This window comes from Nilaparvata lugens, chromosome 7 (genome assembly GCF_014356525.2).
Source record: "Nilaparvata lugens isolate BPH chromosome 7, ASM1435652v1, whole genome shotgun sequence".
NCBI lineage: Eukaryota > Metazoa > Arthropoda > Insecta > Hemiptera > Delphacidae > Nilaparvata > Nilaparvata lugens.
Genome location: NC_052510.1, coordinates 21,628,249 through 21,644,482, shown reverse-complemented (window position 1 = coordinate 21,644,482; position 16,234 = coordinate 21,628,249). Strand labels below are relative to the sequence as shown.

General features: G+C 40.8%; 1 protein-coding gene across 2 annotated transcripts in view; it reads left to right on the top strand.

Annotated features, from left to right (window-relative positions):
- Window positions 1-16,234, top strand: part of LOC111058616 — a 94,469-nt gene that overhangs the window by 52,831 nt on the left and 25,404 nt on the right. For both annotated transcript variants that reach the window (XM_039432332.1, XM_039432331.1), the window contains exons 7-8: window positions 9,379-9,553; window positions 13,743-13,791. In XM_039432332.1, the coding sequence (XP_039288266.1) occupies window positions 9,379-9,553; window positions 13,743-13,791 (224 nt within the window). The remainder of the gene's footprint in view (window positions 1-9,378; window positions 9,554-13,742; window positions 13,792-16,234) is intronic.

Below are 16,234 nucleotides of genomic sequence, written 5' to 3'. Positions count from 1 at the left end.
CAATACAATTGTTAAAATATGAGAAATAATCTTTACTATCAGAGTATTGGTTTATCACACTCATCTTATCATAATGGAAAAACAATATTGAAATCACTTACAAAAACACGTAAGTGAAAAAATTTATCATGAGTATTAATTTGTTCATAAATAAGTGACCCACTGGGTTGGAGAACTCGCTCAAGAACTGTTGTATTGTAATCATTGAAACCCGATACTTTCAATTATACAGAGTTGGTGAAGAATATGGAAACAGCTAAATATTCCTTCTACAAGAATAATATTGACAGTAGGTTTTATTGTGGTTCCTATCTGAAATTAAAAATTACTTTTCAAAACTTACTCTGTCGTTTCAACATCTTTGTTCCTCATATGAAAAGTTCAAATTTTGATTTTTCACAAACCAAGTTAAAAATAACAAAATAACACTCACTAATCACTTAAAACTGTAAAATAATGATAAACTTTGAAAATTTTGATATAGGTATTTTAGTTTAAATTGAAAAAATTATGGATCTTGAATAAAATCATATCGTTGGTCATTTCAACAGATCAGATAATGTTGATCAAGTTGGTTTATCTATATTTCCAAATAATACTTCTCATGAGATCCGCTGATTCATTGCAATAGTTCAACAGCTGAACATAATTATGTCTCTCTCCACACAGGCACTCGCATCTTCCGTTATCGACAGACGACAGAATTATCATTTGTTTTTCCAATGATGAATAATTATTATCCTTTTCATGTCCTTCAGCGAGTTTTCCCAGGGATGAGACCTAGTACAATCGAATATTTCTATCATAGGCCAAATATATAAATGAATATCCAAATATATGAATATATACAAAAATCGTTCACTTAATATAATAGGATAAACCTCAATAAGCACACTACAGTCCGGGTCCTGTAGCTTTGCCCATCAGCGGAGAGCAACTAGACAATACTACCCGTTCAAAAACATCAAACATCTGTAGGGAGCTTTCTCCATCTAGGGATCTAGGTACTCTGAAGCGTATGTTTCTTTGAAAGTAGGAATATCACCCCGCGAACCATACCTAGCAATTATACAGTTTCAAAGTAACACTGGCAAAGCTAAGGGGCGCGTACTATACTACAATAGTATTCTCAAATCAGCTTTCCATTGAAGTTTTAATTTGAGCTTTTTTTGTGTTCACAGGGAGAGCAATTCTACAGAATTGTGAATAAGCTTGATGTTATAGTTCAAGTGCGTATTATTGAATCTTTTGATGGAATAGACATTTTACAAACCGTGATGGACGATGGTTCTACAATGATTGAAATTACCGAGTTAAAATACATAAGGAAATCAAGGAAAAATGCCGTGAGATATGGTAAGTTGTGACATAGATTTTCCTGCAAAAATTATCTCAAAGTTTGAATAATGACCTATTCTATTGAGCTGGAAGAGTTGTAGAGGGAATAAATTTCTATTACAAATTATAAATTCAGTTACGTAACTTCATAACGAAGTTTTCCAGACTAACTATTAGCGTGTTACTGGATTAAATAAGTTCACAATTCATTATATCAGAGCCAGATTAGGAGCTCAGTGGTACTGGTGAATTGCCTAAACTACCAGAGACCGCGTTCGCGTTATGTTCAAAATCGTTTATGCTAGTCCGAGAAATACTTACTTTTGCTTTTAACATGAAGAAGGGAAACCAGTTTTTCCTTCACAGTTTGTAGCATTATTCGCAGAGTAGTGGAGCAGTGGAGTAAGCATGCTGGCACAATTGGATGCTGACACAAAAGTAGGGAGAATGCTGTTAGGTAGTGCCAGTGATTAGTGAAGGAAAGAGTATAGGGCTTCTCTGTCTTTGAGTGAGAGCTGTGTTAAAAGTAATATTCTCGGACTATAATATAGAACCTCGTCCACACAGGTTTATTTTGATTTGGAGATGTCTGGTGAAAGCCTGTAGTGTTGGCGAACTGATACAATGCTCTTCCCGGGGACTGCCCCTATCCCAGAACATAATCACCCACCCCGCGCAGCTGAGGCTCCTGATAGCAGAAAGTTTGACGACTCTTTTTATCTGACTAATACTACATCCTCGGATTTGGGAAGTGATGCTCAACCCGATTGGTTGTCCATCTCCTTAGCTGATGAGGATAACTTCTTGTTATTAATCACTTCATGCGTCGTCAATGGAACGGATTCCATTACCCCTCTGGGTTCACGTTGTCCTCCACATCCTACAATCAATCCTAACATAAAAATAATGGAATAATTCACTCATTGAGGAGAGAAAATTAAGATTTGATCGAGAAGATGAATACAGTCTTTTTCATGTACCTTATTCATGACGGAGTTTGGCTTTCATGATGGCGATTTTTATTTTTTTAACAGCTGCACTAAATAGGTCGTTAGAGGTACATTGGAACCAATCCCTCAAGTTGCGCAACCAATATATTCGTCAACTACCCACTGATCTCTTGCCAGTTATTCTTTCTTGCATAATGAGGTGAAATATTTCATATTTCTGTCCCCTCATTATGTTATTGAATAGATACTTTAATTTTCGTTCCCTAATTTCATCTATGAGTTCTAGCCTTTTCTCCATTCCTCTGAGAATCTCTTCATTTGTAACATGGTCTGTACATGAGATTCTCTGCATTCTGCGGTAGGTCCAAAACTCAAAGGCTTGTATTCTCTTTTCACATAATATTTATTAAAGGTCCATGCTTCCATACCATATGATGGAACCGGAAACACGAAACACTTAGGGAGACGAATTCGAAGATTCATTATTAATATCGGGGACCGAGCTTCGCTCTGGAGTACAAAAGCATAAAATAATTATTATGAAAGAAGAAATTATAATAATATGCATAGTCCATACAGAAATGTTCTATCTAATCACAGTGAATTGAGATTAATTCCCAGAGGAATGCGAAAATTTCCATCAAAAAAAGGCCCGGTTGCACAAAAGCTGGTAACATTTTAATCCTGATTATTTTAAGGGAACCAAATCAGAGAAGACCATTTTAAAAAAGATGGTTCTACTGGAATTAAACAGGATTAAAAATAACCCGACTTTTTACAACCGGCAATAAGTAGCTGCTTGAATGATTAAAAAAGTTCAACAGCTGAGTCATAATTTTGACACAGTCCCACACACATGAACTCGCTCACTCACTTCTATCATCAACAGACGACGAAATAATTATTATCAGCTGTTTCTCCAAAGATGAATAATAATTATCCTTTTAATGTCGTTCAGCGAGTTTTCCCAGGGATGAGACCTAGTGCAATCGAATTTTCATCTTATAAACCTACCATGTTATGAATTTCGTGAGAATCGTTGGAGCCGTTTTCGAGATCCAGTGAAATACAAACATATAAACAACTAAACATATAAACAATTAAACATATAAACAGGAATTGCCCGTTTAATAGTATAGGAAAATATATTCTGATGCCAGTAAATTCTCCAATTTGATCAGTGCAGCAAGTGCCTTCTCTATTCTAATTTCAATTTCAGTGCAGTGATCAGTGTTGGAAGTCGAGCCCCAAGATATGTGTATGCATCCCCCCCCACCAATCACTCATCTTCAGCAAAAAGATCACCCAAAGGAGGTGCATCATTGGTGAATACCATGTACTTTGTCTTCTTGGCATTGAGACTTAGGCTCAACTCACACTTACGCGACTCAGATCGAGAAGAGACTCAACTCTAGTGGAGAGCATGTGTTTCCAAATGGTGACACTCAGACCAGTCGATTCTAGCTCCGCGACGTCACCATTTCAAAACACATGCTCTCGACTATAAAGAGTCGAGTCTCTTCCTGACCTGAGTCGCTCAAGTGTGAGTTGAGCCTTAGACCACCTTCCTTACTTGCAGTGATGACATAATTCAACAATAAATACAATAAAAAAGCTTTATTTTGGACCAAAATTTTGAAGCGACAGAAAAGTGTTTTTTCAGATATGATCCCTAATGTAACTCATCCCTAATATATGGGAATGAAGTTTGGAGTACACTCAGCAATGAACACCCTATTCCTACAATGAAGTTGATTAATGATACATGAATTTGTATCACATTCAAATAAATGCAGTGCAGTACGAGGAGATACGAACATTTTTGTCGAAAGTTATGTGTTTGAAATTTTGATCCTAGAGGTGTCCTTATGAGCGCCTCTCCACTAGAAAATAACGAGATTATGCTAAGTGCATTCAGTCAAATTCTTGAAGAAGTTGACCTTTTGAACTTATACCATTGTGCGAGATCTCAATGTGACGTCAATGAAGGTAGTGATGTTGGTTGATGTTGAAAACTAGGTCTTTCTCGAAAATACTAGAAGGATTGTTATCAGGTGTATCTGAAATATATGAGACAGAGCACTCCACCTAGTCTCAGGTTGTAGAGCACCGAATTACGCCTTGAGGCATTTTGAATTATACTTCTCAATGGTGACAATAGGAAGATATTGTGAATTAGAAACTAGAATTCAACAAAATTTTTTTTCTCACTATGTTACTCATTTTTGAAAAATTGAGACTTGGTAGGCTACTCATTGAATGGTTCCGAATGATTTGATTTTATTCGGAATTCTATGATTATAATTATTAATAAACGAAAATCCCACTTAAATGCTGTAAATCAACCCGAAGACATCTGCTACTGCAAATATTGACAACAGGGTAAACAGCTAGATGGAAATTCGATGAGCGCTACTATGCAAAAACTATTTGTCAGCCCGGGAATCGAACCCAGTACTTCCCAATTTCCAGTGAAGAATGCTTACCCTTACACCAAACTGACAATCACTGGATAGCAATGCTCATTTTATAAAATGTTGTGCCTTTTCATAATTATTCCTTGCTCATTTTATGTCCTGCTTTTTGAGAGGAGAAACTTGTTGAATGGGTCCTTCTATCATTTTTTAGCTTCCCTCTATAGTGAGTGATTCGTACTGCTTTCTGCTGTCCAGTTTCTCAAGTAGATGTTCATTTATTCATTCTTGAATCTCTCTTCTCAGTTCTTGAGTTGGACTTATTGAGACCCTTTCATTTTGAGGGTAACATGATTAATGTCATCTTATAGCTCTAATTTTCTTCACAATCAATTCTTTTTTCTCTGATTCCACCATTTATTCAAGTAATTATTTTCAGTGGTTCTGCATCTGATTTGTGGAGTATGCTGCCTGCTGGATATCAGTAAGAAACTTCTCCAACTCTCAATCGATTTGTTCTCCCAAAATGATGGTCTAGTGATCGAAGTATATGGTACCTCCTTCTTTATGATGTGCCAATCAGTGTCTCTCGACATCAGGAGCTAACAGAGGATCAGTCAGTGAGGACGTAAACCCCGAGGTGATAGCCGACCCCAGAGTTTCCTGGATCTATAAATTGAAAAAGGAAGAAGCGTTCAATCTTCTACAAGATTGGGGCATGGTGTCATCTGGAACACTTGCTGAGTTGAGAAGGTTGTTTAGAACAACATAAGAAGATGGCTGTACATTATCCCAGCCTAAGACCCGAATAGTGAGCAGAAGCAGTGGGGATCTGGACACTCAGCAACAGGTACTCATGCTGGAGTTGGAACCAACATTCACACAAACCCCCTCATGGACCCAGGGGCGGTATGTGACAAAGTAAGAAGCTGGAGACTGTCATTTGACGGCCAATCAGATGCTCCCAGCTTCTTAGAAAGGCTAGACGAGCTACAACAAGCCTATGGGCTCACTGGCAACCAACTACTAGTTGCCCTTCCTGAATTACTAGTTGGTAAAGCTACCCTATGGATGCGTAATCGTCGTGACCAATGGAGATCATGGGACAATTTCGTGACAGATTTCAGATCACGCTACTACCCACTTACCTATGAGGAGGACTCGAGAATCTAATTCAGGCAAGGAAGCAAAAGGAAGGTGAATCGTTTGACGAATTTCTCGAAGATGTACTGACACTCATGAGACGTCGAGGAGGTTTTACAGACGAAAATAAATTACAGAGAGTGTATAAGAATCTCCTCCCACGGTACAAATTGTATATTCGGCAATCAGATGTTCTTAGTATCAATGAATTGGAAAAATTCGCGAGGGAGTATGAACAAATAAAAGCAGAGGAGAAACAGAATAGACAGAATTCGAGAGTTCACATGATTGAGGACACGAAAAAGATTACAAGGCTCAAGGTTGAGACAGTTATAACCCCTACTAGTAACAGACCATCTCTTAGTGAGTCTGAACCCATGTGTGGGCAATACAAGAGACCGGGGCACTGGAGATCACACTGTCCGATATTCCACCATGTAAAAGGAGCGGAAAGAGAGCACTGATATGTGTCTGTGATGTGCAGAAGGAGAATAAAACTCCGAACAAGACAGCAGTGATGCGAACGGCACACAGGATTCCTGTGATTGAAGAGTCATCAAGGGACAACAGACTATTCATTACTGTGACAATCGGAGGTAAAAAGTGTCGGGCATTGCTAGATAGTGGCGCTGAAGCTAATTATATGAGTAATGAGGTTTATGAAGTTCTCCAAAAAATAGGGATGATAAGGAAGGTACCAACTCATCACCACGCAATATTAGCTGATGGACGATCTACCCCATTAAATGGGAAGCTGACAACTAATGTCACTATAGGACAAATCACAGTTCCACTAGTGGCGTCTATACTGGATGGACTTGGACAAGAGTTGCTATTAGGCATGGAATTTATGCGTGAAAACAGGGTGAATATTCACACATTCACGAGAGAGGTAGAGTGGGATCCTCCCCAACTGAATCCTACAAGTCCGCTAATAATGTCGCGATCTCTCTTATTGGGGACTAAGACAACAGCAGTACAACAATAACAGCTGTACAATCCGAATCTCAGGACAACAAGGATCGCAACAAAAGGATATTCATGCAGTTTGGTTTGAACAGAGTCGAACCCAATGCCTTGATTGATAGAAAGGCAGAGATGTCATATATTCCAAGGCAAGAATCCTGGGGCAACATTGTGATGGATCACAGGCATGAGATGACTGAGTATGAACGGCAGGCCACGATTCATGCCCCAGCCACCAATACAAGTGGTAGCTCCAAGAGTGATGTGGAAAAGTTAGTACCACCCCCCATTGATATGGTTGTAGAAGAGCCAACACAGTCTTTGACCATCAAGGAAGTAGTCTCACAGTCCCAGGATCCCAGACCAGGACTCTCAAGGAATAAGGATCCAGTGTTGTGTCACCGAGTCTCAACACGTGGTAAGCGTAAACGGGCTGGCAAACCACGCATAAAAGTCCAATTTCAAGATGGACGATGTAAATATGTACCTGGTGGACCGGGTGTAGATGATGATCATAGTGAGTGGCATACACCTCTAAAGGTGATGCCTGGGAGGTGTACACCTCTTAAGGTGATGCCTAGATGACTCACACCTTTTAAGGTGGTGCCATAGAGGGCTCCGAACAACCCCCCCCCCCACAAGTAGGAGTGGGGTGTCACAAAGTAAAATTGTGATGAGAAAATAGTTAATAATATTACTGAGAGACGCTCGGCTATCAGCAAAGCTAGCCGACCACGGAGATAAGGAAGGTACTGATGGCGCACCATCTTCCGTGCATCGAGATGATTTCCACCGCCTCTGGCGGCGGCACAACTCCATCCCCTCCACTTTGGGGAGTATTTAAACGCCGGACGAGCCCCAGCCACAGCATTCCGCTCACAACCTTCCTGCTCCTTGTATAGCGGCCGTTGGCTGCGTACGTCCCCGACCTCCTGTCCTGGTACAGTGGCCCGTTGGCTGCCGTACGTCCCCGACCTCCTGCCCTGGTACAGCGGCCCGTTGGCTACCGTACGTCCCTAACTTCCATCTCCCTAGGCACAGCGGACCGTGTCTGCCGTCCCTGTCCTCCCATCTACCTAGGGCACAGCAGACCGTTGTCTGCCGTCCTGTCCTCCCATTTCCCAGGCACAGCGGACCGTTGTCTGCCGTCCCTGACCTCCCATCTCCCTAGGGCACAGCGGACCGTTGTCTGCCGTCCCTGACCTCCCATCTCCCTAGGGCACAGCGGACCGTTGTCTGCCGTCCCTGTCCTCCCATTTCCCCAGGGCACAGCGGACCGTTGTCTGCCGTCCCTGACCTTCCATTCCCCAGGGCACAGCGGACCATTGTCTGCCGTCCCTGTCCTCCATCTCCCTAGGGCACAGCGGACCGTTGTCTGCCGTCCCTGTCCTCCCATTTCCCAAGGGCACAGCGGACCGTTGTATGCCGTCCCTGACCTCCCATCTCCCTAGGGCACAGCGGACCGTTGTCTGCCGTCCCTATTCTTCCTTCTCCCCAGGGCACAGCGGACCGTTGTCTGCCGTCCCTGACCTCCCATTCCCCAGGGCACAGTGGACCGTTGTCTGCCGTCCCTGTCCTCCCATCTCCCTAGGGCACAGCGGACCGTTGTCTGCCGTCCGTGTCCTCCCATTTCCCCAGGGCACAACGGACCGTTGTCTGCCGTCCCTATTCTTCCTTCTCCCCAGGGCACAGCAGACCGTTTTCTGCCGTCCCTATTCTTCTTTTTCCCCAGGGCACAGCGGACCGTTGTCTGCCGTCCCTGTCCTTTCATCTCCCCAGGGCACAGCGGACCGTTGTCTGCCGTCCCATTCTTTCAATCCCCTCAGGGCACAGTGGACGTGTCTGCCGTCCCTATTCTTCCTTCTTCCCAGGGCACAGCGGACCGTTGTCTGCCGTCCCTATTCTTCCTTTTCCCCAGGGACAGCGGACCGTTGTCTGCCGTCCCTATTCTTCCTTCTCCAGGGCACAGCGGACCGTTGTCTGCCGTCCCTATTCTTCTTCTCCCCAGGGCACAGCGGACCATTGTCTGCCGTCCCTGTCCTCCCATCTCCCTAGGGCACAGCGGACCGTTGTCTGCCGTCCCTGTCCTCCATTTCCCAAGGGCACAGCGGACCATTGTATGCCATCCCTGACCTCCCATCTCCCTAGGGCACAGCGGACCGTTGTCTGCCGTCCCTATTCTTCCTTCTCCCCAGGGCACAGCGACCGTTGTCTGCCGTCCCTGACCTTCCATTCCCCAGGGCACAGTGGACCGTTGTCTGCCGTCCCTGTAAACCTCAAATAAGCACAACTACAGTCCGGGCCTGTAGCTTTGCCCATCAGCGGAGAGCAACTAGACAACTACCCGTTCAAAAACATCTGTAGGGAGCTTTCTCCATCTAGGGATCTAGGTACTCTGAAGCGTATGTTTCTTTGAAAGTAGGAATATCACCCCGCGAACCATACCTAGAAATTATACAGTTTCAAAGTAACACTGGCAAAGCTAAGGGGCGCGTACTATACTACAATAGTATTCTCAAATCAGCTTTCCATTGAAGTTTTAATTTGAGCTTTTTTTGTGTTCACAGGGAGAGCAATTCTACAGAATTGTGAATAAGCTTGATGTTCTAGTTCAAGTGCGTATTATTGAATCTTTTGATGGAATAGATATTTTACAAACCGTGATGGACGATGGTTCTACAATGATTGAAATTACCGAGTTAAAATACATAAGGAAATCAAGGAAAAATGCCGTGAGATATGGTAAGTTGTGACATAGATTTTCCTGCAAAAATTATCTCAAAGTTTGAATAATGACCTATTCTATTGAGCTGGAAGAGTTGTAGAGGGAATAAAATTCTATTACAAATTATAAATTAAGTTACGTAACTTCATAACGAAGTTTTCCAGACTAACTATTAGCTTGTTACTGGATTAAATAAGTTCACAATTCATTATATCAGAGCCAGATTAGGAGCTCAGTGGTACTCGTGAATTGCCTAAACTACCAGAGACCGCGTTCGCGTTATGTTCAAAATCGTTTATGCTAGTCCGAGAAATACTTACTTTTGCTTTTAACATGAAGAGGGGAAACCAGTTTTTCCTTCACAGTTTGTAGCATTATTCGCAGAGTAGTGGAGCAGTGGAGTAAGCATGCTGGCACAATTGGATGCTGACACAAAAGTAGGGAGAATGCTGTTAGGTAGTGCCAGTGATTAGTGAAGGAAAGAGTATAGGGCTTCTCTGTCTTTGAGTGAGAGCTGTGTTAAAAGTAATATTCTCGGACTATAATATAGAACCTCGTCCACACAGGTTTATTTTGATTTGGAGATGTCTGGTGAAAGCCTGTAGTGTTGGCGAACTGATACAATGCTCTTCCCGGGGACTGCCCCTATCCCAGAACATAATCACCCACCCCGCGCAGCTGAGGCTCCTGATAGCAGAAAGTTTGACGACTCTTTTTATCTGACTAATACTACATCCTCGGATTTGGGAAGTGATGCTCAACCCGATTGGTTGTCCATCTCCTTAGCTGATGAGGATAACTTCTTGTTATTAATCACTTCATGCGTCGTCAATGGAACGGATTCCATTACCCTTCTGGGTTCATGTTGTCCTCCACATCCTACAATCAATCCTAACATAAAAATAATGGAATAATTCACTCATTGAGAAGAGAAAATTAAGATTTGATCGAGAAGATGAATACAGTCTTTTTCATGTACCTTATTCATGACGGAGTTTGGCTTTCATGATGGCGATTTTTATTTTTTTAACAGCTGCACTGAATAGGTCGTTAGAGGTACATTGGAACCAATCCCTCAAGTTGCGCAACCAATATATTCGTCAACTACCCACTGATCTCTTGCCAGTTATTCTTTCTTGCATAATGAGGTGAAATATTTCATATTTCTGTCCCCTCATTATGTTATTAAATAGATACTTTAATTTTCGTTCCTTAATTTCATCTATGAGTTCTAGCCTTTTCTCCATTCCTCTGAGAATCTATTCATTTGTAACATGGTCTGTACATGAGATTCTCTGCATTCTGCGGTAGGTCCAAAACTCAAAGGCTTGTATTCTCTTTTCACATAATATTTATTAAAGGTCCATGCTTCCATACCATATGATGGAACCGGAAACACGAAACACTTAAGGAGACGAATTCGAAGATTCATTATTAATATCGGGGACCGAGCTTCGCTCTGGAGTACAAAAGCATAAAATAATTATTATGAAAGAAGAAATTATAATAATATGCATAGTCCATACAGAAATGTTCTATCTAATCACAGTGAATTGAGATTAATTCCCAGAGGAATGCGAAAATTTCCATCACAAAAAGGCCCGGTTGCACAAAAGCTGGTAACATTTTAATCCTGATTATTTTAAGGGGAACCAAATCAGAGAAGACCATTTCAAAAAGATGGTTCTACTGGAATTAAACAGGATTAAAAATAACCCGACTTTTTACAACCGGCAATAAGTAGCTGCTTGAATGATTACAAAAGTTCAACAGCTGAGTCATAATTTTGACACAGTCCACACACATGAACTCGCTCACTCACTTCTATCATCAACAGACGACGAAATAATTATTATCAGCTGTTTCTCCAAAGATGAATAATAATTATCCTTTTAATGTCGTTCAGCGAGTTTTCCCAGGGATGAGACCTAGTGCAATCGAATTTTCATGTTATAAACCTACCATGTTATGAATTTCGTGAGAATCGTTGGAGCCGTTTTCGAGATCCAGTGAAATACAAACATATAAAAAACTAAACATATAAACAATTAAACATATAAACAGGAATTGCCCGTTTAATAGTATAGGAAAATATATTCTGATGCCAGTAAATTCTCCAATTTGTTCAGTGCAGCAAGTGCCTTCACTATTCTAATTTCAATTTCAGTGCAGTGATCAGTGTTGGAAGTCGAGCCCCAAGATATGTGTATGCATCCCCCCCTCCAATCACTCATCTTCAGCAAAAAGATCACCCAAAGGAGGTGCATCATTGGTGAATACCATGTACTTTGTCTTCTTGGCATTGAGACTTTGGCTCAACTCACACTTACGCGACTCAGATCGAGAAGAGACTCAACTCTAGTGGAGAGCATGTGTTTCCAAATGGTGACACTCAGACCAGTCGATTCTAGCCTCCGCGACGTCACCATTTCAAAACACATGCTCTCGACTATAAAGAGTCGAGTCTCTTCCTGACCTGAGTCGCTCAAGTGTGAGTTGAGCCTTAGACCACCTTCCTTACTTGCAGTGATGACATAATTCAACAATAATACAATAAAAAAGCTTTATTTTGGACCAAAATTTTGAAGCGACAGAAAAGTGTTTTTTCAGATATGATCCCTAATGTAACTCATCCCTAATATATGGGAATGAAGTTTGGAGTACACTCAGCAATGAACACCCTATTCCTACAATGAAGTTGATTAATGATACATGAATTTGTATCACATTCAAATAAATGCAGTGTAGTACGAGGAGATACGAACATTTTGTCGAAAGTTATGTGTTTGAAATTTTGATCCTCGAGGTGTCCTTATGAGCGCCTCTCCACTAGAAAATAACGAGATTATGCTAAGTGCATTCAGTCAAATTCTTGAAGAAGTTGACCTTTTGAACTTATACCATTGTGCGAGATCTCAATGTGACGTCAATGAAGGTAGTGATGTTGGTTGATGTTGAAAACTAGGTCTTTCTCGAAATACTAGAAGGATTGTTATCAGGTGTGTCTGAAATATATGAGACAGAGCACTCCACCTAGTCTCAGGTTGTAGAGCACCGAATTACGCCTTGAGGCATTTTGAATTATACTTCTCAATGGTGACAATAGGAAGATATTGTGAATTAGAAACTAGAATTCAACAAAATTTTTTTTCTCACTATGTTACTCATTTTTGAAAAATTGAGACTTGGTGGGCTACTCATTGAATGGTTCAGAATGATTTGATTTTATTCGGAATTCTATGATTATAAATTATTAATAAACGAAAATCCCACTTAAATGCTGTAAATCAATCCGAAGACATCTGCTACTGCAAATATTGACAACAGGGTAAACAGCTAGATGGAAATTCGATGAGCGCTACTATGCAAAAACCATTTGTCAGCCCGGGAATCGAACCCAGTACTTCCCAATTTCCAGTGAAGAATGCTTACCTTTACACCAAACTGACAATCACTGGATAGCAATGCTAATTTTATAAAATGTTGTGCCTTTTCATAATTATTCCTTGATCATTTTATGTCCTGCTTTTTGAGAGGAGAAACTTGTTGAATGGGTCCTTCTATCATTTTTTAGCTTCCCTCTATAGTGAGTGATTCGTACTGCTTTCTGCTGTCCAGTTTCTCAAGTAGATGTTCATTTATTCATTCTTGAATCTCTCTTCTCAGTTCTTGAGTTGGACTTATCGAGACCCTTTCATTTTGAGGGTAACATGATTAATGTCATCTTATAGCTCTAATTTTCTTCACAATCAATTCTTTTTTCTCTGATTCCACCATTTATTCAAGTAATTATTTTCAGTGGTTCTGCATCTGATTTGTGGAGTATGCTGCCTGCTGGATATCAGTAAGAAACTTCTCCAACTCTCAATCGATTTGTTCTCCCAAAATGATCGTCTAGTGATCAAAGTATATGGTACCACCTTCTTTATGATGTGCCAATCTGTGTCTCTCGGTTCCTTTTTCTCTCTCTCTCTATCTTACTTAGGGTTGTGTGGCAGAGATGACCAGGAGTCCTAACTCCGCCCTTAATAGAGGCAATTAATCAATCAATCACTCACTCTCTCTCTCTCTCTCTCTTCCTCTCTCACTCGAATTTTTCATTTCAATGAATTAATCATTTTCCACATTAGAAACTTCCAATGAAATCATCTTTCAAAAAGATAAACTGTATAATAGGCTCATTGAATACTGGATTGTATTTTTCAGAGGGAAAGATTTCATTCATGGATCATGAAGTCACCAGTAATGTTGTGGAGTAAGTACGAAGAATCAAGTCATTTACTCCTACAAAGATCGATAACAAAATTCATCATTGATGTAGCGATCAAAAGTCTCTAAATCAATCTAACCTTACGCTCATTACTCAAAACTTATATCAATTTGATACACTTTTTAGTATTTCTTTTCTTGCCCTACTACCGTAGGTAAGGAAGGTATTCCTTCCATAAAACCATAGTTACCCAAATATCACGTTTTCTATATGTTTTGAGGCCTTCTGAGCCCAAGACAGTGTTCATCTACGACCAAATAGGTGGGTTGAATAATTGTAAACTCTTTATACTTTCTCATAATCTGTTGAAGAAAGTTGGCTAGCACCAACTAGGCCTACAGTCACTATATAACCTTATAACCATGGTAACATATAACAACCATTTTTATAAAACTACTTCACTAAGCTGCGTTTACACTAAAGTTATTAACAAAATGTTAATAACTTGATCCTTATAAATTCTATTAGATTGAACATAACTCATCATACATATGATAAACATTTATGTGTTTGTCTAGTTCCGTTCAATCCAGTAGAATCTATGAGGATTAAGTTATTAACATTTTGTTAATAACTTTGGTGTAAACGCAGCTCCTTTTGTACAAATTAATAAAAACAATAAAAAAAACTTATAGTACCCTTTATTATTAAAAACTTTAAAATATTTCAACGACTAGTTTCGACCATAACTTAGGTCATTTTAACTTGAAGTTTTATACAAATAATGTAGTATTTTCACAAGTATTATATTGTTTTTATTAACAACCATGGTTATATAATTACTGCAATTAGGCCTAGGTGAAACTAGAAATAAATATTTCGGTCGCCTTAGCAACCGTTCAATTATTAAAGTAGCATTTTGCTTAAGGCAGAGGTTCCCAAACTGCCCGGGGGCGCCGCGAGCTAGTGCCAGGTGCGCCGCCGTTGTCCTAACAGATATTTTTCAACGTTTGAACATTCTAAACAAGTCTTTGCAGGGTAGCAACACGAAAATTTTCCAATTGACTAGTAAAGTTTGTAACCAACCCTATTTGAGATTACTCAAATAAAGCTGCTTAGCACAATAGGAAGCTATGCTGGTCATGAGGGCCAGTGAATTTTGGCAATCTTGGTTGAAAGAAAAGAATATAACCAAAGTCCAATTGAATCTTATATATTTTTATAATAAGAAATCAAAACATATTTAAATATTTGAAGTACAGTAAAATATTCTGTTTGACTATAATTCAATTGTAATAGTGGTCAGCATTCCAAGTATTATTGCATGTGAAAATAGATTTTGAGCTAGAAATATCTAGCTGTGATCAGTTGGATTCTGAGGTTGAAAAGTTCACAAGGGACATCCAAGAAGCAGCCTGGGACAGCACTCCACATTCAACACAGAGAACAAGGTCTTCTGGTTCACATTATCCACATCACATATTGGAACTTATCCATGAGAAGAGGGAAGCGAGGAAAAAGTGGCAGCAAACAAGAACACCAGTGGATAAAACTCATCTGAGTTTTGTAGCTAAGGAACTGAAGGAATGTATCAGTAGCTATAAGAATGATATGATCAATGAATATCTCAGAAATCTTGCTACAGATAAGAATTCTGATTATTCTCTCTGGATAGCTACAAAGTACTTGAAAAAAACACTCAGTTCAAGAATTACCAATCAAAACAATTAACGGTGAGGGGGCAAGGAATAACGAACAGAAAGCAGAAAGCAGTTTTGCAGAACTTGCTAACTTAGAGAAATTCTCGTGCATTTTCAAGTATGAATCTGGAGTGTACGAACATTGACCTTTTTGAAATTTTGGCTCTTACACTGAAAGTTGGACTCAGCGCTTATGTTGCCGTGGAGGGAGAATGAATTCTCAGTAAGAAAGACATGGTGTCACAAAGTAAAATTGTGACGGAAAATATTGTTAAATAGTTAATAATATTATTGAAAGACGCTCGGCTATCAGCAAAGCTAGCCGACCACGGAGATAAGGAAGGTACCGATGGCGCACTATCTTCCGCGCATCGAGACGAATTCCACTGCCTCTGGCGGCGGCACAACTCGATCCCCTCCACTTTGGGGGAGTATTTAAACGCCGGACGAGCCCCAGACCACAGCATTCCGCTCACAACCTTCCTGCTCCTGGTACAGCGGCCCGTTGGCTGCCATACGTCCCCGACCTCCTGCCCTGGTACAGCGGCCCCTTGGCTGCCGTACATCCCTAACCTTCCATCTCCCTAGGGCAAAGCGGACCGTTGTCTGCCGTCCCTGTCCTCCCATCTACCTAGGGCACAGCGGACCGTTGTCTGCCGTCCCTGTCCTCCCATATACCTAGGGCACAGCGGACCGTTGTCTGCCGTCCCTGTCCTCCCATCTCCCTAGGGCACAGCGGACCGTTGTATGCCATCCCTGTCCTCCCATTTCCCCAGGGCACAGCGGAC